This window comes from Thermobia domestica, chromosome 10 (assembly GCF_964235325.1).
Source record: "Thermobia domestica chromosome 10, izTheDome1.hap1.1, whole genome shotgun sequence".
NCBI classification, from domain to species: domain Eukaryota; kingdom Metazoa; phylum Arthropoda; class Insecta; order Zygentoma; family Lepismatidae; genus Thermobia; species Thermobia domestica.
In genome coordinates, this window is record NC_137463.1 from 19139320 (window position 1) to 19164876 (window position 25557).

The window sequence follows — 25557 nt, forward strand, 5'->3', positions numbered from 1 at the left end:
GATCAACCTGTACCATTTTCTCTGGAGTGGATGCAGACCTTAGCCATGCAATGTGATCCTCTCCATGCAGAACACGATGTGACTGGATTCTCTGTGCGCACAGTCCAAACTCACCTCCTCACTGTGCTAATGTCCACACATGCATCTCCATACACAGCACTTACGCGACGGTGGTGGTGATGGATGTCACACCATCGACGGTCAGGAATTCTGACTTAACGCTGTTTTAACTGGATACTCATGACTGCGATTTCATCGTTGTCAGTAGAATAGCCTAAAATAAACTAAACATTTGTAAAGCAAAAGGTTCAGGTTTTTATTTGAGGATACAGGCGCTAGCAGGCGTAGACATGAAACAGGATACGTCATATGGAACAAAGATCCAGGCACATTCAGCGAACTGTCGCTTCAGGCGGGATAGAAAATGGACCGTAACTATATTATTTTTGTCGTCGCCTGCATTATTATAAATTTGCCATTTCTCGTTTAGGCAGAAGTTGTAGGGCCGTAGGTTTCCAGCCCACTTGCACGAAGGTCTGTAGAATCACATATATACACAGACTTTATACCTGTCTGGTAGAGTAATCAAAATATGCGCTTTAAAAGTGCCTCAAATAAATAGGTCAAACAGATGTAAGTTACAACATATAAAAGAAGTCCTGACTGACTAATCAATGCCTAGGACAAACTGAAGGAGGAAGTGGTTAGAGACTTGACCTTCGGACAGTGCATACTAGGTTACGTGATGTTAAGAAAGGGTTTTTGGAAATTCGACATGGAAGCCCAGATAGCACAGAAAAATTTTTAAAAATGTTTAAAAATTTGCAAAGGCAAACTAAAAAGTTTGCAAAAAACTTGCCTTTTCAAATGAGAAAATTTGCCGAAAGTTCAATGCAAATAACGAAGTTGACGCTGGCTGAGTTTGCAGCAAAGTTGCCTCAGAAAATGAAAACATCTGCAAATACAAACGAAATGTTTGCGACTGCACAGCAAGAAAGTTTGCCAGGACTTTGCTGCAAATATTTTGTGCAAATTTTCTTTGACAAAATTTCCGAAAATGAGCTGATAAATTTGGTGAAAATATTAAAAGGTTTGCAGCAACATTGCAGAAAGAGTTTTCACGATCGCAAGATCATGTTTGCTGCAAATGTATCAGGTAATGGTTGCTGCAAATTTATAAAGTGAAACCTAACTTTATGAAACATCAAAATTTTTATAATGTGGGTCCGTCTTTTCTTAGTGGCAAGCATTAAACATCTTTAGTTACTTGCCAAAGATAAGAAACTTACGGACGATAAACGCACAGACAAAGGATATCGCAATTTATCTACTTACTCAACGATCACATCCCTGTACTTACTCTCACACACATTCACAAAATAACGTCAGACTGCCTGGGTCAATAAAAGCATCTGATAAGAGACCAGTGAGTTTATTCTGGAGTCCTCTGGTGTAGTGTTTTTTCTCGATTCTCACTTCCCGCTTGTTGTCACAGTTGATGTAGCGCAGTGAATTCTGGGTACGATGCGCGCGCACTCGGTAATATCATCACATATTTGCTTTCAGCAAGTTTTTCGAAACAAGTTTTTTACAGAGTAGCAAACTGTTTGCGACGGCAAACTTTCAACGCTATATTTTCAAAAAAGGTGCAAGTTAATTGCAACGGTGAATTAATTTTTACAAATCAGCGAAAATTTACAGATCATATTGAAAGCTTTTAATAAATATTAAGAAATTTTGCCTTCGCAAACTTTCAGATTGTTTGCTCCACTAAACGAAGCAAAAATTTGCCGCAAGTATTCGTGCTATCTGGGAGGGGATAAAAGTGTGTTCATATCTCGGAATCCGTTAAGATTAGAAATGCACTATTTAAAATAATTAAAACATTTGTGTTAGTGTTTTTAAACTTTCAAATTATGCCATGCGTAGGTGTTGAAATTCTTATAGAACGGTTATGTCCGTCAGTCTGTTTGTTGACAGGTATCAGGGCAAAACCAGTAAGGGATAACGAGAAGCAATTAGCTGTAATCGATTCAGCGTCCCAAGAGTAGGTCCTATCTCCTCCCTTAACTCTCCATACGGACCGGAAGTAGTTGAAACTAACCATTTCCGGTTTCAACGTTTATTGCCATAGAAGGAAAACGGTAATAGCTATACGCTGTTTTTTTGCAGTCGATTCGATGTCTCAAGAGAACGTATTGTCACCTCCCGCAATTCTCTACTGAAATCGGAGGTGGTTGAAATTTACTACTACTACTATCGATTTCAATACTGATTTCCATAGAGCAAAGACTGTAAAAGATACCGAGAATCGGTTTTTTGCAATCGATTTAGCGTCCCAAGAATAGGTTCCATCTCATCTGTGAGGCCTCTATTCAAACCCGGAAGTGGTACAAATCAATCACTTCCGGTTTCAACATCGATCACCATAGAACAAGAATGGTAATAAATAGCGACAACCAGTTCCTAACAAGCGATTGAGCTTCTCAAGAGAACATTCCATCCCACAACACTGACAAAATCAGAAGCGTTTGAAACTTACTAGTACTTCCAGTATTAATATTTATTTCCATAGAGTGAAGAAATTAAGATTTTTCGAAAACAATTTTTTGACACATAAAGCGTCTCAAGAATGTGTTTTGTCTCGATTTTCATTACTCTGTTGAAAAAGGAAGTGAAAATCAACGATTATTCGGTTACAACACTGGTAGCATAATGAATGAAACGGAAGTACGAGAGCAGATCGGAAAGTAACGCACAATATTTTTTTTCTCCCCAGGTATTGCAATTGGAATGGTGAAACTGCACGACGAGAGAGTTCGAAGTTTGTGCTACAGAGGGTATTTTGTTCTTCTGTACCGCTCTAGCGAGAGAAGCCTGAACTACGAAACAAACATGGCGCGCACGATACTGTCGTCCACGTGTCAGGAGCAGTGAGGTGTGGTTAGATTTTTGTGGGCCAAAGGGCATACATCGAGTGAAATTCACAAGGACATGCGTGGCGTGTATGGGGACGATTGTATGAACCGTAGCAATGTCTCCAGGTGGTGTGCATGCTTTAAAGAGGGCCATGTGAACCTTAGTAATGCGCCACGCTCCGGGCGGTCGGTAATAGCTTCTACATCGCAGAATATCCGCACCATCGAGGCAGCAATTTTGAACGACCGGCGTGTGCACCTGCGAATCTTATCGCATAAGTTCAACATTTCGTATGGTGTGGTGCACTACACTGTTCATGACACATTGCAATTTCGTAAAGTTAGTGCTCGCTGGGACAACCACAAGGGCCTAAGAACCTAACAAACAACCACAAGGACCAGCGAATGATGACAAGCTTGGATCACCTAACGTGTTACGCCATAGAAGGGCATGGCTTTCTGAAAGGAATCACCACTAGAGATGAATTGTGGGCGTACCACTACACGCCCGAAACCAAGCAGCAGGGTTCATACAAAAATATTGAACTCGATTTCCCTGAATTTTCCAGGTATTAATTTTGCAATTTCCAGGTCTAGTGGAAGAAACTAACAGTAAGAGAACACATAAATTTTAAGAATAATATATTTATATATTTAAGAATGGCTACCCGTCTCCCCAATGAACGAATGCAATTGAATATTGAGTCACAAGAAAATAAATAAAATTTAAGTTGAGAAGCCTACTAAGGGAATTAATAAGTAAATACTTTTGTTCTATACTTGAATACGTTCAAAATATACAAAAATATTGAACTCAATTTCCCTGATATTTCCAGTTTTTTTACTAGATATGATCGATTTCCCTGAATTATCCAGGATTTTTTCTTCCAAAATCAATTTCCCTGAGATTTCCAGGTTTTCCAGGTAGTGTATGAACCCCGAGCAGGTCTCTTATGGAGTGGAAACATGCTGGTTTCCCAGCACCAAATAAATTTAAGGTGACTCAATCTGCGAGGAAAGTACATGTGACAGTGTTCTTTGACATATTTGGTGTGTTATTGGTGTACTTCGCTGAATATGGGGCCACTGTAAATGCTGCAGCCTACATTAAAACTTTGGTTAAGTTGCGTCGTGCTCTTCGTGACAAACGTCGAAACATTAATACTAACGGTGTCAAATTTCTTCATGATAGTGCCCGTCCACACGTTGCTGCTCCTGTCCGCGAGAAACTCAACAAATTTGGGTGGGAGGTGCTCGAGCATCCTCCATACAATCCGGACATGGCACCATCGCATTTTCATCTCTTTGGTCCCATGAAGAAATTCTTGACCGACCAACACTCTGAGACAGATGCGGAAGTGAAATCAGCAGTCTGCAGATGGCTATACTCTAACAAAACGGATTTCTAGGAACAGGGTATCTTGAAACTTGTACCATGCTGCGAGAAATGTTTTGAGAAACTTGGCGACTATGTACAAAAGTAGGTCAAAGATATAAGTTCATTTGTTCTTTGTTTGGTTTTGGTGCATATTAAACTTCTTTTTTAATGTGCGTTACTTTCCGATCTACCCTCGTAAATAGCGACATCTTTTTAATATGGATTCAGGACCGCAGGAATATGTTTCACCTCTGATTTTATTCCTTTATTGCAACCGGAAGTGACAGGCCAATTAGCACTTCCGGTTTCAATGTTAATCTCCATAGAGCGAAAAACATTAAGAAAGAGTGCATAATGGCTTTTTGGTATGGATTCAGCTTCCGAGGAACAGGTGCTATCTTTGATCTTACTCTTCTTACAACGTGTAGTTATAGATGCCCTACTACAAGTTTGAATATCGAATTGGAATGGTTTGGAAATCTACTGTAGTTTCGCACAATGAAACAGAACCCACTTAACATAAAAGAGGTGAAACAGTGACTGACTGGAGCGGGACTCGAACCCGAGACTTCCGGTATACCATGCCGATGCGTTAACCACTACGCATGCAGTTCACTTCCCAGAAGAGCCACTTACTCTCGAAGTCGGTGTTCTCATTTCGGACCACGTACGTTGTACCACGGCCCCCTGCTGTGATTGGACAATTCTGTGTCTATATTCCGAGCACCTTATGACGCTTGAGATTTCACATATACTAATGAAAGGAGGAAACAACCAATTTTTTACACACCAGAATCCTCTATAGGTGCGAAGTCTATAACACAAATGATGCATAGTGCTTTGCGCATTGGCACGGTTGCCGGAGGTTCCGGGTTCGAGTCCTAGTCCAATCAGTCTCTCTTTCACTCTGTTTTTTATAGAATTCGCACCTATAAAGGATATGGTATGTAAAAAATCGGTTGTTTCCTCCTTTCATTAGTATATATGAAATCTCAACCGTAAGGTGCTTGGTATATAGACATAAGGTCACTGATTACCCTGAAGAACCACTCCCTATATTCCTAATGGAAATTAAAATTTCCCACAATGCAACAAAAGTGACTCAGCGACACTACCGGCTAGAGTTGTAAGTAACTGATCGTCTGCTACTGGCAGTAGCTAAGTGTATCATTGGCTAATTCTATCCTAGGACGTAGTGTCCATTAAGGCTATAAGGATTAGCCTATCCATTTATTTATACATCAGCCTGAAATGTTGCTTTTGGACATTGACACAATTTATTTGATTAAAATGGATTTATTTTATGATGCACTGTTTAAACATTACGCGAGAATAGTTGGAAGCTTCTGCAAGAACGCATTGTAGGCTATGGGCCGCTAGCCTTCCGCCTTTCTCATGTAATCTTGAGAATGGGGCGGTGCCAATCGTTTTCCCGTCACCCTCAGCAGACGAAAACCATGAGCAATACACAAATTCAACACGATGTACCGAAAGTGGACGAATGCTGACGAAAGGCTAGCCTTTCGGGTGTTTGGGGAAACAAAAGCGACAGGACGCGGTCTTGTAAGAAAGTATAAAACAGAGAGACTATGAAAAATTTAGGAGCTCGCATTCAGTCACAAGTTCTGACAAAGAAAGAAAAAGACAATAAAAATCTTTTGAATAGTACTAATACATCAGGGACCTTATTGCGTACCGGTTTGCATTATCGCAGCGTAAAATTTGCATTTTAGTTGGCAATAATTGATATAGCAGTTATAATTGCTTGTTGTATTTTTTGCTTTGTGTTGCGACCCGCAAGTTTTGCGAAGATTGATACTGAATGAGGCCTCAGATGAGGTATAGTTCCTTTTTTTTTTTTTTTTTTTTTGTACTACTTTCAATCTAAAAATAGCTTTTTCTGTAAAAATCATCAATTGACTGTGAGCTGCAGCACATTAGTATGCTGATATATGATGTTGTGGATGAAGTGGTTAAGTTTGTGTCTATGATTTGGGGAATTTAAAATTAAGATAGCTCTATATCCGTTTTTATTTGTTTCTTTGAAATAGTAATACAGTGTATGTGTAATATGCGAGTATCTCATATGTAAGGAAACCATATATGTTAGGGAAATATGAAGCAGAACAACTCATACTTTTTCCTGCGTTGTATGAAAAACATTTTGTATGAATTAGCACTTTTCTGTTAAGCATTACAGCCAGGTCCGTAGTCAGAACAGTAAGACGTAATCGCTTAGATAAGAGCGGGATAGTTTCTTTGGGGGGCAACTTGGATTCACTTTACATTCATATATACATACAACAAACAATTGCAAGTTTCAGGGAACTGGACCCCTCCTAGCCACCCTCTAGCTACGAATCTAATTTCAGCCTATCCATTTCAAAACTCCACGCTACGTTACTGATTCTATCAGACTTATGCGCTCTGAATGATTTGATTCGTTCTTGCTTTTAGTAGTTCATAGTACCCAACTTCCTTGAGTGACGGCGCCAGTCTCCACAGTTTCAGCGGGAAGAGCAGCTGAAACCTCTTATACTATATTATTACTCTACGCATAGGATTGTCCAAACACAGCAGGGGTCTGTGGACAACCCACATGGTCTGAGATATGAGCACCAACCTCGAGAGTGAGAGATTGGGTGGCATAGTGGTTAACATATCGGAAAGATATGCTGGTCCCGGGTTCGAGCCGCGGTCCAGTCACTTTTTCACTGTGCGTAATAGAATTCGTACCTATAGAGAATATGCTGTGAAAAAAGGTTGTTTCCTTCTTTCCTTACTATATAAGAAACTCAATTGATATTCGATCCAGAAAAATGTGTAAAGGAAAAAAAATAAAATCTTTGAGTTTTACGTCCCACGTATATGCCAGTTAGGTTAAAGAAGACGGTGATAAAGAGTAATGAATAGAGACACGATTTTGTGGTAAATAGAATTCGTAATTTCGTCATAAAAAATATGCGTAAAGCGGGATAAAATCGGTGAATAAAAATTTAATGTAAGAACACTATTTTCCTTCGCAATTACCTTTTATTTCACCTTAATTTCCACTCATCAATCATCATGACATGAGCTCACGCATGACTATATGAAACAATATTTTAGCTTTTAAAAAATAACACTAAGCATCCTCATTGAATAAAAGTATCATTTGGGGGCGCAGTGGCTCAGTGGTAGAGCGTTCACCTTTGGTGCTTAGGGTCCCTGGTTCGATCCCAGCTCGCGCCGTGGACTTTATGGTGGACAACCACCATGCTTGTGGGTTTTCTCGTTTGTCGTTTTCATTTGCACCAACCTAATTGCAGTGGGAACATTAAATTTAAAGGGTATAGCTAAATTAGGCGGTGAAAATTGCCTTTACACGGATTGCTGTGATATTTATACCACAGGTACCTCATATCCAAAGAATAACTTTGGCCAGAAAATCAACTTCAAATTCTTTCGAATTTCAAAGTTATAGTTGAAAATTCGAAAATCAAAAATTGTTCATATCTTGACAAGGGCTTAAGTTACGAGGATGAAATAAAATATGAATATGACGCGGTATGTAGAACCTTCAATCTTCATCACTATTTGCGTTTACTACTGGAGTGACAAGACCGGCAAACACACAATTTGCCTAAAATCTCTGTAGGCTGAACAATCTTAGCAAAGTATCGAGCACGTGGAAGGTAATAAATATTTGCAGTGACATATTAACAACATCAAACTCCTCGATTCCCATGTGCACATTCACAATAATACGGCTTTAGACTCGAATATCCTGTTGTATTTGGAACAAAATCAATATAATATCTGTGTGTCTTTCTACTAATATGTCGAGACCTATAAAGAATAACTATCCAACTTACTCAACTGTTTTGTTGTTGCTTATTACTTTTTAAGCATTTTCCGTCCAACTCCTTATTTCTCATCCAAATCCCTTAACAGAACTCAGTCCAGTAGCTTTATGGTTAAACAAAGCTAAACATGTAAATTACAGTTGTATAAATATCGTTATATTAACACAGAAAACAGATTTTAATTGGTCAAAAACATTTATTATACACATTTTTACAAAAATATGAATTCCAAAATTATGTAATCAAAACGCATTTCTGAGAATAAAAATGGTATTTTTAAACACAAAATATTGGTCTATGATCTACGAATACGAAGTTGCATCACCATAATTAACTTGTATGATTCAGTAATTTTTATGATTTACTTTGCATTTCTGCCTTTCAGATCACCAATCATCACTGACTTCTTGTTGCACTTCACAACTACAGCACTTACAGCCTTTTGCTTCGACCCAAGTATACAAAAATATATTTACAAACGTGTCTTCCACAAACTACACTGAGTTATTTCATAAACGGAACATAGGCCTCTTTGCCCTACAATTGGGAATTTTCCCCTGCAAACGTAGTTTCCTTACAGCTTCTCTTAAATGTTTCGGCTGGAGAGGGCCTGTTTCCTGCTGCCTTTCCATTACGTCCAAAGCTTTAAAAAATAAAACAATGAATTAATGAAAAAAAACTTACTATAATTAAATTAATGTAATACATATATATCGGATGTCTCAAAAGTCTCCCTGACATAGAGTAACTCTGTTATTATCAGAATTACAACAAAATGCAAGAGGGGAAACCGTCTCCAAATATGATATTTTCAATCTAAAGTGAAGGAATTTTTTAAATTGAACGAGACCTCTGGGCTGTACACTCTTTATGAGCCCAACGTTAAATGAAAATGCAACGTTGCCATTTACCTAAACCCACAACATATGTGAATGAAGTTACTGTCTTTTACGCTGACCTGTCGATGTCCAGTCTCCAATTCAAATATGTACCCAACCACTTTATGTTGTGGGTCCACGTAAATGGCAATGTTGCATTTTTATTTAACATTGGGCGCATAAAAAGTGTTCAGCCCAAACGGCCTCTCCGACTTAAAAAAATTCCTTCACTTTAGATTGAAATCACCATATTTGGAGACGGTTTCTCCTCTTACATTTTGTTGTAACTCTGATAATAACAGTTACACTATATCAGGGGACTTTTGAGACACCCTGTATATGTACGTATGTATCTGTTTGTGTTACTTGATGATAAATATTTAAAGTGATAGCTATCCTCTCCACAACAATAATATTAACACTTGTCTTACTACAAATGAGTCATTCCTGGTAGTAAGAGGGAACTCAACAAACGCTCCTTATCAATTAGTTATTATTACTTCGGGTCAAAACAACCTGACGTTGAGTTCGCCCTTACTACTCAGAACGCCTCACATAATCAGGATTGAGGAAGGCATTTTTGTCTTTAAGAGGTCTTTCACACTTATCCACCAATGGAATATCTTTTAACAACGATAATGAAAAGTTGCATCTGCAAATATTCCAATTTGGGGAAAGAAGCAAACAACAAGGAGACACACTGTTTAGTACAAGTATCAAAGGTCGTTTCAGGGTTATGATAACGAATTCAATCGCTAGTTAGCAGCACGGCTGAACACACACACGATAAATAATTGTGGGTAGCTCGAAAGTGTTAGGTGTTGACTTACATGGAGGACTTCTTTTTTGGCGAGTGTGTGAGGAAACAGATCATATGACTCCAAAAATTACAATAATTTGAAAGTGATGTGTGCCTTTTTCGATAATGCTTATAGTTACAGCCAAATGAGTATAAACACTTCGTGACAATTTTTTTCCGTGTATCAAAGAACGGATCAACGTCTAGGTGTATCCTCAATGTGGTCCAAAAGGTGCATTCCTTAGTGCGACATGAGAACCCAGGGTAGTACAACGTTCAGCCACGACCAAAACTCGCACAACATAGTGCGGCGGAATATGCTCCGTCCCTCACACATCATAGAGAGGAAGGTGTACAGTCGATAGTTGTACGAACGCCACTCCCTTGCAGGAAGAATTTTCTAGTGACTATGGAAGAGGCATGCCTGTATCTGTCGGAATGTGATAAAAAGGGGGCCGTCTTCCATCGTTTCTCAGATTCCAGTGGTCATTCTGACTGAGTGCATGAATGTGTGGAAAGTTTTCTACGAGGTTTTAAGGCTGTTGATGGTTTACTACTTTATATGACAAAAAGGCTAGATCAATGCAGCTTATTACAGATGAACATTTTGGAGGCACTATACCGCCATGATATTCCCTTCGTATATAACAGCGACAATTTAGTGGTGTCATTTATCAGGACAAAATGTCCAATCATACGTCGAAATCAACGGTGACGCAGATGGAACGATAATCCAAGCCTTTTACAGTTCTTGTGAAATCCTCTGTTGCATCCCCCATAGATTATTTAAGTTTATGTTGTTCAAACATGAGTTGGGTCGACGATAGCCGCGTACACTCGACAGTCTTTGGAAAGATTGTTATGGGCTTTGGAAAAGACTAGATCAAACTGTCCTTCAGTGAAAACTGAGATGCAGCTCGATAGTTAGCAAACAATTTTGAACACCAATCACAATCACTGGTGGCATCGTACTATTTCTTACGTTGGTGAGAGCATCAAATTCGTTACAATGAATCTGAAACGATCTTCTATATATGAAAGTTCAGATGAACTATCACTATCAACATGCCTTCTATGAATGAGATAAGATAAATATAAATGTAATAAAAATTTTAAAGTGGTTAAATGGTTAAAAAAAAAAATATTAACTGCTACTCTACATTCCATTAAAAGTAAGTCATTCACAATCCTCTAGCTTGTAAAATCTAATAATTTAACTGCAGTAGAATGCATGAACACATTAAAATGTGTTCTGTTAATATCAGTTAGTCTCTTGACTGATATATCTGTATTATAAGATGTTAAATCGTAAAATGTTTGTAATTTTATCTTACGTAAGTCATTCACTTACCTTCCTCCACAACTTCCCCTACAAACACTTTAGCTATTCCTGACATTGCGATAACTACATTCTGCGACACGGAACAACCAGTTATAGTCTGCATTAACTGAAAATTCAAAAGACTGCGCATTAACATTACATTAAATAACTACACATTTTTTTTTTTTCATGGATACCATTTGACATTATAACATGTACGTATGTACAATATTTTCAATAAGCTAATAGATTTCTAAACTATCAGAAATTCAATAACATTTATACTGATTTTGGAACGCTGAATTCAATGAAACAACTTCTAACCATATCTGCATACGGGGTCATGAGAAAAATGACCCCAAAATGGGATATATATATATATATATATATTTATAACCTGTCAACTTGGCCTGGTTCGTCTTGTACCTGCATTTTCCATAAGACATTCGTTACTTATTATTCTGTAAGTTGGCCACCTGTCTATCTTGGAAGTTGACCGCATTGAAGCAATGTTTATCCTATGATGATAATGATAAATTTACCTGCGTATCTTGGCCACGCAAAACACGTTTCGTTATTTTTCTTAACTCTTTCGTATTCCCATATGAGAGCCAAATGTTCTGCATTTGTTACTGGAGACAGAGAGGCATAAATTCGCACGATTTGTTCTTGGAGGTCAATGGCCAGAACACTACCCCTGACGGTGGTGAAGGAAGATGTGAATAAGGAAAATCACATACAGGAATTCAGGAAATGGTTGTACGTATTTGTTTACTCTGTCTGTTTTGGTAAAACCATAGCTATATCGGCTCCTTTCATCAATGTGGAGCTTTAGTAATTCCGGAAAATTTACAAGGTTAAAGCTAACCATCTCAATTGTCATCTATTGGCACCTGACAGCTTGTCGAAAGATAGAGGAGGTTGTGAGATATGAATTCCCTTAAGATTTTCTCAAAACATCTTTTGCTCCAAGAGAAGCACTTGTAGCTCATTAACAAAAGGTAGTCAACTACGAAATTAGAATGTGCATATGTGCCAAAAAGATTAGAAGACATACGTCTTGAATGAACCATTATAAGTAAATTTGTTATTAATAACTGATTTGCTACTTTTCAAAAGGTATCTACAGAAAGTATTTGTCACCACCGAAAAAAAAAAAAAAAAATCATATAAACTGCATATAAAGTGTTCAATTTATAATTTTGCTTTTCTTGTTTTCAATCTGAATAACTTAGTGTGCTATAATATCAATTTCAATAAACTGTGCACATACGTTTCAATTTTATGGTTGTTTGTATTATTGTGTTTTCAATCCGAATAATTCAGTGTACCAGACTAGTTTTCAGGAAGAGAAAGGTACATATATTAAATATATTGGAATAATTATTTCTAGTACTAGTATTGTTATGGTTACTTTATGTAAATTATTTAAAAGTATCCGTTGTGCCTTTGCTTATTAAAATTATACGATAAAGTAATACTAGAAACCCTATTCTAAAAGTACTCCAATCACACTTATTTTGTATAAGTATATATATATATATATATATATATATATATATATATATATAGGGCGTGGACACAAAAAAAAAAAATCTAAAAACACTTCATACAGGACACATAAGTTTGGTCCTCCACTGTACAACACCTGTTGCGGTTGCCGATCGTTTTTTGCTTTCAATGTGTCATGTGGACCTTCCTCTTCCGTCAGCAGTAACCAGTTCACCTGTGAGTGTCGTGGTGTGAAAGTGATGCGGTAAAATGGGCGACCTGACAGACTTCCAAAGAGGCATGATCGTTGGAGCTTCAGTGGCAACAGTGGCGAATATTGTGGGGGTATTGAAAGGCACTGTGTCCAATGTCACGAAGGCATACACAATTCATGGGCAAATGATGTCTGCAAAGCACAACAGTGGTCGAAAGACAATCCTGTCAGATAGGGACCGGAGGACATTAAAACGGATTGTTGCAGCTAAAAAGAAGACCACTACAATGAAAATTACGTCTGAACTCAATTCCGGCCTACAGAACCCGGATTCATCGAAAACAGTGCGACGGGAACTTCATAAAATGAAAATTCATGGCAGGGCCGCTATCGCCAAACCCCTGGTCACAGCAGTAAATGCAAAGAGGCGTATCCAGTGGTGCAAGGAACACAAGGCGTGGAATAATGAGTAGTGAAAACACGTAATGTGGTCCGATGAATCGACTTGCACCTTGTTTCCAACAACCGGTCGTGTTTACGTATGGAGAACATCGTCGCAGGCCTATGATACAGACTGTCTGCTCCCAACTGTAGAGCATGGGGGTGGTTCTGTTACAGTATGGGCAGTGATATCGTGGTTTTCTGCAGGTCCCATCATAGCTCTACATGGAATGATGAATGCTAAGGCGTACGAGGCCATTTTGGGAGACCAGGTTCTACCCATGGCCCAAATATTGTTCCCTGATGGTGATGGCATCTACCAAGATGATTTGGCACCCTGTCACGCTGCAAAAAAGGTAAAATCATAGTTTGAGGAGCATGACCATGAGCTATCACACCTCCCCTGGGTCCCACAATCACCAGATCTGAACATCATTGAGCCATTGTGGTCTGAGTTAGAAAGGCGTGTTCGGTCTCATTACCCTCCACCAGCATCCCTTAAGGAACTGGAGCATGTTTTGGAGGAACAATGGTACAAAATTCCACACATCACGATTCAGGAGCTGTATACGTCCATTCCACGTCGGATCATAGCTGTTTTGGACGCAAAAGGAGGCCCCACACCATACTAAGTATCATTTTCACACTTTTGCAAAAGTTTTAGATTTTTTTTGTCTAACCCCTATATATATATAACTACTGCTCAAGCCAATGGAAAAAGTGCTAACGCTTGAATAAATTTTTGATTGCCCTTTTTATACTTATTTTGGAATGTTGAATTCAATGAAACAACCTTTAACCACATCCGCCTATGGAGTAATGAGAAAAAAGACCTTAAAACTGAAATATAAATATCCCAACTTTGAGGCGATTTTTCTCTTGACCTCACGAACGGACGTGGTTAAAAATAATTCCACTGGATTCAGTCTTTAAATTAGTATAAAAACAGCAATGTAAAATTGGGTCCATGACATTTGGTGGCGAGACGTTGGGTACAAAACCTTATCCAAAACCTACCTACCCACATTTGTTATAATGTATTTCATAACTAAAGCCCGGGTGTTTAGGCACTAAAATATGAAAATAGGCATTGGAAATTCGAAAAATATTCACAAATAATTTTACAACAAAATAAAGAACTTGCGGGATTTGGCCCATAATTTCGTCATGCAATTATAAGGTCATGGTAAAGTAACATAAAACAAAATAAATTATTCAATTAGATTTCACTGATAACTTTTTGTTTAATTGTTGTTTCTTTTCCAATTATGTCTGTTACAAATACATAGTAATAAGCAATGATACAATGTTATGAATAGCTATGAAGTTACGAATATCAAAAATGCCTATTCCTTTGCATTAGAGATATAAAGGTAACTTTCTCAGAAATTTATTTTGGTGTGTCATAGGATGTCTGTCTGTTTTAGCCCAATACAGATTCATACTGAAGAAAAAAAATCTGCGTGTCAAGGTTTCCGATTTTCCTGAAATTCGGATATATTCAAGAAACAAAATAATTAGACCCGTATTTCTCTTTCTCTACATTATACAAAAATTTACTAGAACTAAACTACGCATATAATGCAACTGAAACTTTCAGTAACTGTTTATCATAGGACATACTATAACGTAACGAAATTTAGTGTTTTTGAAAATGGCTTTTTTAAAAAAAGAACTCGGGTCAAATTTCATATTTTTTAAATTTTAAGTTGTGCAGTTATTTTCTCATAGAATTTATGTGATAGTACCTATTTTCAAGACTTTTAGTGCGTAAAAATCCGGGTTCTAGTTCTGAAATACATTATAATCCATTTAAGTAGATTAACCTATTTAGGTATACGACTTTGCGCCCAAACGTCCTGCACAGTAAAAATTTATCCAACTGTGGTCGCCTTTAATAGCTGCATGAGCGTTTGTTCTTTGTAGTAACCTTTGAAAGCTTTCTAACTTCACGATTTTTATCTTCTGTATGTATATTTATTATCATGTTATCCCAGTCGTTATCCAAATATCCCTTTCTTCGTATTCAACTTCGGAATTTCAGTCTTTATATAGAAAGCTTTGAATACACTTCTATCGATTAGTAAAGACCTCTGCATCCCGAAAACTGTTTCGAAAAGTTCACGTACATCGATAAGATTACATAATAGCATTGCAATTCTTAAATAGTTCCTAATATGTTCTTTCGCTTTGTGCCAATATTATTTTTAGTTTAGTCATAACCAACATACGAATTTCAAGACTAACATTTCACTGTATATACACCACAAAGCGAGTTGCTGTCAATAAAAGTTTGTGGTGTACGTGAAGTGAAATAATAAGTAACAAGCAAATCTCTTACTTCATACAAAGATAATTTTGCTTACACCAACTCGCTTTATGGTATATACGAAGTGAAATGTAAGTGTGGAGAAACATTGCTCCGATTAAGAGAATTATTAAAAAAAAAAAAAAAAAAAAAAAAAAAACTAATTTTATGACCGCCATTTTGGATATATGTAACTGTAACCTACTAAACAAAACGTGATATCAAAATGAGTCCTTTGCTAAGACTTCTAAAACGATATATCACTGAACATCTTGTTATTTAAAATGTTAAATCTCTCCTCAGAAGTAAATTCCGGAATTTGGGATCAAACTTTTTATAGTAGCCAACCCCCTTTAAAATAAAGAAATACTTTTTTTTTTTTTTTTAATCTAACTTCTCCAAAACTTCATACATTTTTTAAATAATATACTTGTGTTTTGTTTGCAACAGGGGCATACTCCCAGGGTACACATGATTTGGATATCCTATCAAAAATTTCTGGGTGTACGCCTGCACTCAATCCTTTCCTATTCAAAATTTGAGGTGCGCCGCCCTTGATAAATTTTGTTCATTCATGAAGTTAGTCGTTCAAAATAGTTTAGTTTCACTGCATCTTTTTCTTAATATATATCCCACAACTGTTACAAATGAACTTTTATAAAATCCTTTATAAAAATTGCATCTTCCACAAATCTTCATTGGTTTGTCTTTAAATTAAGAATCTTTAGGATTTTCGTAATTCCTCCCACATTGCAGAACATTTTTCTGGATTCACTGTCATATGGGAGAGCTAAATCGCATCTTCATACAGGAAAAGGTTTGTAGGACATGAGGTCACTCATTTACTTAGCAAGGTTTCCAACAGATTTTACATAGTGTTGGATTTTATGTTACGTATTTTTCTTCTATTTTGCACACACTCAGCTAAGCAACTAGAAGAAGACACCAAGTGTAAATACTGCTTCTGTTGTACTTACAAATAGTCGATAGTTTTCTTTGTTTTTGATATTTGCACAATATTCTACAAAGAAATTAGTAAAACTAGACTAACAGGGTGTTTACTGAGTTTCATTTTCAAAATTCCAGTATATTTCCAGTATATTCAATACAACTATCAGCAAAAATTCCTGTACCTAATTCAATGATGTTTAAAGTTCTTTAGGAATAATTACACTCTTGATGATTTCAAGTTTGTAACTGTTTTATCATCAAAAGAATATTTTCAATAAATTTAGTTAACATTGATTTTATTGAAATGCATTGATCTTTTTACATTTTTTTTAAAGGGCTTCCCAACTCCCCTCACAGCCTTTCACTCCACCCATTGCTTTAAATGTCTAATTACAAAATGTATACAACTCATGCTTTGGAAAAAGTTACAATCTCAATGGATACAAAATTGTTTTTAAGACTATTGACACAATTACAAAAAAGACAAATTACCAGTTTCATGATTTTTTTAGTATGTGGATCAAAATTCCAAGTATATTTCCAGTATTAAATTAAATTCCAGTATTTTCAGTATCAGTAGTCACCCTGTTAAAGGACAGAGGGAAACAGAGGTTATGGCGAAGGTTTGTGGACTTACTAACACTATACAAATAATTAAAGTATCACCTCAATATGAAAGATTATGAAAAAGATTACGTTCCAAAAAATGATAAAAACTCTAGGCAATTGCATAAAACCTAACCACGTCAAGAACCATTGATTGTAAGCTAAAATCTAAACATAATGACATGAAGGGAATTTTAAAAGAATCAGCATGTCGAATAAGCACAAATACATTTCAGAGATGTGTCAGGGAACTGGTCTTTCGAATCTGTTAAATCTAGAAATTTCTAAAATTAGCTGCAACAGAACATGAAATGTACTTCATGGGTAAGTCTTCACAAGCCTGGAATATTAATGAGTCTTTACAGCGACATTTGACAAGCACAAAAGTATGAAGTGTTCCGAGTAATAAGGCCGAACTCAATAAAGGCTTCTGACTAAACAGTCAAAATAACACTATACACTAATATACACTAATATACACTAAACAGTCAAAATAACATTTATTTACTTTAAAGCTTTTTGAAGAGACGAATGACTTCAATGAACTATACATGTAGGTATGAGAACTGGATGCCACAATGCTGTTTGGTATTACTACTCGGGCAACTCAAATGTAATTTCCAAGCGATTAGATTGCACGTAAATTTTGTTGAGTTCGTTCTTACTACTCGGAATGTCTTATATACTGGTATACAAATATACAACAAAATATATATTTTAGCGTCCGAGTACAACATAACAAATCCTTCTAAATCGCCTTTCCTAATGAATCAACTATTGAAATTATGAGCAACAGTTTTTATTATTATTATTATTATTGATCTAGGTTTTGCCCCATCGTGTCAAGAAAACACGGAAGTACATAAACCCAAGTTCTAATGTGTAGGATAATATTCTCCAGGGAATGGGTACAATTTTTCATGTGGGTAGAACTGTGAGGAGGAGAGAGTAATACTGCAGATACAACAGTATTTGAATTCACAAATGAGTTTATTTCTCCTTTCTTTTGTAAACATGCATTTTCCTGCAGAACAATCACACGTTTTAATTGTGATCAGGTACAACATGGAATTCTGTTATAAATGGTATTCCTTCATTTATCATAATGCAATTCCGTTGCTGGACTGGCCAGAAAACAGACAAGAAGTTAATCCCATAAAGAGTGCTTGAAGGATTTTCAAAAATGAAGTTAGCGAAGTAAGTGTACAAAGGTGACAGACACAATATGAAGAACATGGCTAGAGAACAAACATCTACAACTGAAAGCAAATAAATCAATACTTACTACTATGGCACATTGTGTTTAAGATGTAATAAATTCTAAAGCTGATCTGATACAGCACTGAACAGCTGGGTCAACATCTTACGGTAATTTTTGGCAGCAGTTCAGTAAATTTATCCATTACGGTTCTAACAAAAATGTAACTGTATATTATTACAGTAAGAACTTTAATAATACTAAACAGGTGATGCACCCATTATTTTATATCTATACAGAACACAAACTTTGTGTAATGCGGAATGCACTCACTAAAGCCACGGAAACTAAAAAATTCTAATTCAATTAAAATCTATCGAATAAAACTTTGTGCCGTTCTCTTAATGTATTTTTATTCAGTATAGCTCCCTAAGTTCAGATTTTTATCAGAACTAGAAGAAAACGGTTGCACCGGAGGTAAGGAACCTTTTTTGATTTACATGTGGAACCGCGGTGGCTCAATGGCAGAGCGTTTACCTATGGTGCATGGGGTCCGTGGTTCGATCTCAGCTCGTGCCAAGTGAGCTTTGTGGTGGACAAACACCGTGTGTGGGTTTCTTGTGGGATTCTCCCGTTTCCTCCCACTTTCTTCATTCCACCATTTCATTCATTTCTCATCATCACCGTTTCCTTTCGTCTACCCGGCATGACCATGGGATGTAAAACTCAAAGATTTCATTTCATTTTTTGTTTTGCAGGTTACATTGACAATGCCCATTCCTCATGCAGACTGCACATGATAGTTTTGAATAGTCCTAATTTTTATAGTTATTTTACCGTTATCACAATAATTTACATGAAACTGTAGAGCACTATAACACATTAAGAAGGTAAAGAACGAAAATCTATAATTCACTTACTTTTTGTTTACTTAATAATTTCTCTGGGATTGCTTTTACTGAGACAGAATCAAGATATAAGGTTGTAGCATGGACGTTTTGAGAGCTTCAACTGTGGTCTTCACGTGTACATCTGTTCTCTGCTGAAGCACAGATGTACACCTTCTTCATCTGTAAAATGTTCTTGATTTACTGTATATTTCGTACTCCTTATAAAATTAATTTTTCACAACAGTTACAGAAGGCTGCAGGTTTCCTACTACCCCTGTTTTGACCATAAGGGAAAATCTGCCAATCTACTCCTATAACCCTACAACGCAAATGAGCTACAAATTTACTTTTACACAAAACGCACACGCACATACATATTTTGTGCAGTATTTCAAATTTATGGGGTTCAACATTTTAAAGTAAATTCCCGCTACTTAAAACACAATAAATTAATAAGAGCCCACAATTGTTTGTAGCTGCTTCTTAATTGAAGATTTCAAACGCCAGTTAAGATATGGTTTACGAATTTCCTGTTAAATAATGATTACTAAAGAATAAAAGTTCAGAAAAATTTGCGAATGGTTTCGAGGCTACCCTTCTCTGTTCCTCAACACATATGCAAAAAACTGTATTAAATAATGAGAATTTTTATTTACAATGAACAGATTTTTATCCAATCATATTAACTAGTAATTAAAGATTGAACTCACCCTTTTGATAGCAGCCTTTGGGAAAGCTGACCTTCTATACATTTCATATCTATCCAGCTGCTCTTCAGTAAAGTTTGATACAAGGACTCTAAAAATATATTAATTAAATTAAATTAATAAATATGAAAGATGAATGTAAATGATTGTACAGATGTATTTCTTAAGCTACTTCTGTTAACTCCTGCTCTTGATTTAATGAAATCTCTATTTCTCTCCTAATGTTAGGCAGTTATAAACAATAACAAACTAGGAACGAAATTATCCGTTACTCATTCTAAAATTACAAATATGGGATTAAGTAGATGGATACATAAGCGTACTTTGGATTCATTGATTGGAACTTACATTACTGTAGGCCGTTACAGATGGGGCCTACAATTTAAAGTGGAATCGAAGCCGTTATTAAGAGAGTGCACATTAAAGAGGAGCTTTTATCTCAACAACTGTGAGGGTAAGTAAAAAACCTTGTATGACTGTCTTGAGTTTGAGTGTTTTGTCCTCATGCAACACCATGGTTACAGAAACTACTATTCACGTGGCTCTGAACCACGGCCGGAGTCCGAAAAAATTAAATCTTTCAGTTTAACGTCCCACGATTATGTTATTGAGGCTAAGGGAGACAATTATTAAGGTAAGTGAATGATCATGGAAGAATTGGTGGAGAGAAACGGAAATACCCCGAGAAAACCCACGGACACGATGTTGTCTACCACAAACTTACCTGGCCGGGAATCGAACCAGGGACCCCACACACCAAAAGCCGTGATCCGAATACGGTACATAAATCACTATGCAAGATCAACCCGCACAGTATAGGCCGTTCTTACTGCGGTACCTCGCCTCGAAGAAAGCTAGGATTAACTTTTGATTACATTCACTAGTTCCTCTTCCAGGGCATCGAAAGTAGGACTGGTTTCGAAATGTTCTGCGACAGATGGTGTATTGTACCTTTACAGATAGACCATGCTTACTCCAACTATGCGAAAAACACCCACCAACCTGAACTAGGTGTTGCATAAGGACACAACACTCAGGACAAGGAAAGCAAGAGAGTCCGCGCGAGGGTGCGTTAGCAAAACTAAGTATGCGCATAAAAGATTTGTTCGTTCCATAATTTCTATTACGACAATTTGTTCTCATGATTAAACGTAGTGCAACTTTTCGTATCTACGTAAGGATTTCAATTGTAGCGTGCTGTATAAAGCTGACCTGAGAAGTAGATTACATGACCATACTGTCTCGGCTCTACGGCTGTTTGTTCCTACAAATTTCAGTCTATGTTACTGAAAGCTATGCCTATTTGACTTCACTTTAGAATAAAATGATATGGGGGGAGAGAATGTACGGTTCGTAATTTCGTTCGACCAACGAACAAGTGAGAAGAGAACAGAATTCTAGCATTGAAAATATTCCGCAAAATAACGGGAGGTAAAACGAACAGAAATGTCTTCCCCACAAATATTTGGACGTGGGTTAAATACTAATAGCAACTATTAACTAACAAACTCTGTTTTCTGAAAGACTAAATTAATCTTATTACAAAAAGAACTGTGTTACAAGCTGTTTCTAATGATCATCGGGGTTCTAATTAAGTATATTTTCTCTTTCATACACCATACAGATGAAATATACCATAAAAGTAACGGTAACTCAAGCGCCCCTTTTTGGCAAGATTCTACAACACAGGTCCCCCTTTGCATTTAGCTGAAATAAAGACAGAAAACAACGTGCTCTGTGGAACTCTAACCCGCTTACACTCGGTACCGTTCGTTCGGCAATACTATGTGAATTAAATATTAAACTTTGGTACAGAAAGGAACCAACCTAGCTACTAATCTATAAGGGGGATCTGTGTTCTAGAACCTTCCCCCTCTTTTTTCTACTTTGCAGGTCTACTTCGTAACTCTGCAGTATGAAGGCAACAGTTGTAAAGATGGCTACATCTTCTGATCCGTGTCTTCGAATTTGCAAATATATTTCAGCGATTGGAGTAAAACGTGCTTTTCGGTGGAATATAGATGTGATCCCTCTCGGACAACAACATTCAAGAATACGGGACGCCTATGCAAGGAGAAGATCGTGGTCTTCGAAAGGTCGTGTGAATCCGATAAGAACGTGGAACTAGTCAGAGCAAGTTCCATTCGGAGTCGCAGCAAGTCTGTTAGGCGACTCAAGAGCAGAATGCCGATCACAACTATTTGGAAGGTGTAACGAAAGAGATTGCAACTGAGGGATTAACCAAAAGTGAGTGTTTCTGTGCCATATTTGGACAAACTCCAGCATTAGTTCTACCCTCAACTGCATCCTGGAAAGAAATATCTGACAATGTATTTATTCCGAAGTTGGTCATCCGCCTGGTTTTCGACAAAAAGTGAAATAACAGCTACGAAAATTTAAATATCACCAATTTTTAGGACCGCTTTAAAAGGGTATAATAGAGAAGAGTAAGGTAGGGATAATAGGGTAAAGTAGGACCGGATTAATTTAGGGTAGGGAAGTTTAGACGTTTTGTTAAAATTATTATTTCGTGTTTGCATCAGGATACCAACTGCAGCGTTTCTCTACACCTACAACCATGTTCAGAATACAAATGCTAGTTACTTTCCCACAATCCAACCATGCGATAACCTTATGCGAAATAGTTCCATGTTTATAATCCCTTATATAGAAAAATGAACACAACTTTTGGGAAAGGTTCTAGAACACAGGTCCCCCTTCCCATTTACCGGTAATAAAGACAGAAAACAACGTGCCCTGAGGGGCTCTAACCTCGCTCGGCAATACTGTATGAATTAAATATCAAACTTTGGTACAGAAAGTAACCAACCTAGCTACTAACCTATATGAAGGGGACCTGTGTTCTAGAACCTTCCCCAACTTTTGCTGCCCGTACATATTATCAAGCACATAACCGCGCGAATTAACCATTTCGTCCCGGAAAATATTCAGAATTTTGCTAGAAACGGACGACCAACTTTGGAACTTGACCTTCTGACAATAAGACCTCATTTTCATCATAAAGTACAGAACAGGTTGAAAGCTGTTTCTTCCCAACGATTGATCTGTTGTGATAGTGAAATTAAAGTGGCTCTTCTGCACTGCCACCCAAGACATCTCAACCTCATCCCTTGCAATTTGTTTTTATAGAGGTATGTAAAGGATTGTGTTTACGTGCTACAGCTTCTTGCCGATCTCCCTGAATTACGACAAAGGGTTGTTGCAGCAATGGAGACTGGTATACCTAACATCCAAGCTTCAGGTTGGAAACAAACTGACTACAAACTAGATGTGTGTCGTATTACGAAAGCACCATACGCTGAACGCTTGTAACGACAAAATAAAAAAAAAAGCTGATTCAGTTACCGTTTCTTTGGAGATATGCGTGCAGTTTTACTATACGGATCCATAGTATAAGTAGTACTAGAAGGATTAGTAGTAGTAGGAACGGGTTAGAAGCCCCGTAGGGGATCGTTGGGTTCTGTTCTCAACATAAATGGGCAAATGAAAAACTTCTCCAAATTTTTTCGTACATTTTACGATCTGTGGATCCGTATAGTAAAACCACACCCAGATATGTTTAATTTCTGTATTGTATTGTAAGAAGATATGATTACTTAATACCCCGATATTTATTGGGAACACCCTGTATTAGAACTCACAGGAGTTTAGGAATTCAGATTTAAAACATGAGCAACTTTAAAATACACGCTCCAACTGCGCTTTAAAAGGATATAGTAGAGTAGGATAGGGTAGAATGAAAATGTAATGAAATCTTTGAAGTTTTACGTCCCATGGTTATGGCGACGACGCTAAAAGAGTGGGTGATGATGAGAAAAATGAAATGGTTGAATGAGGAAAGTGGAAGGAAGCGGGAGAACCGTAAGAAAATCCTCTACACGATGCTTGTCCCCCATAAAGTTCACATGGCGCGAGCTGGGTTCGAACCAAGGACCCAAGCACCAGAAGTGAATGCTCTACCACTGAGCAACGTGGTCGTAGGTTAGGGTAGAGTAGGGTAAGAGAGAGATAAGAAGGGTAGCTTAAGGTTAAGAGTTTTGATCCATTTTCTTAAAATTAGAGAGTAATTTTTCCTTTGTGAGTGAGTATAACAGCTGGAGCGGGCATTGTAAAGTTAACCCACAACATTTTTTCCTAATGATAATTTCTATAAACAGCAGAATACAATTACGCACTGCATTTTCTCCCTCTCTTCTTCTTCCAGTTCTTTTCTACTTTTCGATTCTTTTTTCTTCTCTTTCTCAGTAGTTGGAGGTTTTGGAAGGATAATATCTGACTCTGCGCTTGCTTCTTCTTTCTTAATGTTATCTTCTGTCACTGTACCTGGACTTAACTGTGTTTGTTCTTGAGTAGATTCATTGTAAGAACCGGGCAAAGGGTTTGAATTTGGGTCATCATAACCCTCAGAATCAGACCGACCCGGTGAATTTGTATCTCCTTCAGTTCTATAATACGGCATTTGTTGAGATAACTGAAGATCTTCATTGAAAGATTTTTCAGATTCTTCTGTATCATCTTTCTGTATTGTACGTGAACTATCACTTGCACTATCTGGTGTAGTCACATGAGGAAATAAGCTTTCCATTTTTGAATACTGTTATTCTATCTACCACACAACCTACACAAAACTCTTTTCAAAGTATTTTATACACACTATTTATCACACTTTTTATTTTTCATGATTATTTTTAACCAACATGTAATCCTATTCCGCTCTCGATACTTCCGCTGTAAACAAAACAAAACAATTACGGCTGCTTCTAGTTTTTATGATTCTACTTAAATGAAAATCAATGAGATCTATAAAATTTACCATTTCCTCATTCCATAAAGTTATCAATCGTCACAATACAAGGTTTGCGTTTTAGTTTGCGGCAATCGGACAACAGTCTTCTTTTCGAAGCTACAATGTGCTAACTTACTGCAAACAATGGAAGAAGTAATTGTGCACTGCAGTTTTACTATACGGATCCGGATGCCTATTTCATGTCGAGAACAGAACCCAACCAACCCTTGCGGGGCTTCTACCCCGTTCCAACTACTACTCGTACTCGTACTCGTACTACTGCTACTACTTATTACTATAGAACCGTACTGCAAGGAAATAGTTATAACTGTTATGCCGATTATCGCAAACTAACCCAAAATTTCCGCTGTGTTGAACAAAATGGAATCTGGTTCCGTGGACATATATTGCATATGCTGAAGCGGAATAACGCCAAATGTACCTTACCACGTTTGGATTTTGATTTTATCAGGACATCAATTTGGAACAAAGAGCAAGTGTTAAATTATTAGTATAAAAGTGGAAATATACCACAGAAATGGTTGATTTGACAAACTTACGATAATGCTGCAATATGAGTCGTACAAGAAGTGTTGGGTGGCAAACTCGGAAGAATTTCAGTGGAAGACAGCGAGAAACCAGAGCAAACATTAACGTGCTCAGTCTCCGAAAATACCATAACCAATAAACATCTCGGAAATGAGGATCATTGTAAAAAAATCTACAATATTATGACAAACGACAGTGTGTCATACGGAACAGTACAGACAATCCTTAACTATAACTTGAATACGCGGGAATTATT

At 37.1% G+C, this 25557-nt stretch overlaps 1 protein-coding gene across 1 annotated transcript; it reads right to left on the reverse strand.

The window, feature by feature from the left end:
- Positions 1-8317: 8317 nt before the first annotated feature.
- Positions 8318-24718, reverse strand: Taf11 (TATA-box binding protein associated factor 11). The gene is made up of 4 exons (XM_081727838.1): positions 24142-24718; positions 19949-20036; positions 11170-11266; positions 8318-8784 (listed from the first exon to the last, which is right to left on the reverse strand). The coding sequence occupies exons 1-4, from the start codon at positions 24549-24551 to the stop codon at positions 8651-8653; spliced, it is 729 nt and encodes a 242-aa protein (XP_081583964.1). The 5' UTR covers positions 24552-24718; the 3' UTR covers positions 8318-8650.
- Between the last annotated feature and the right edge of the window lie 839 nt (positions 24719-25557).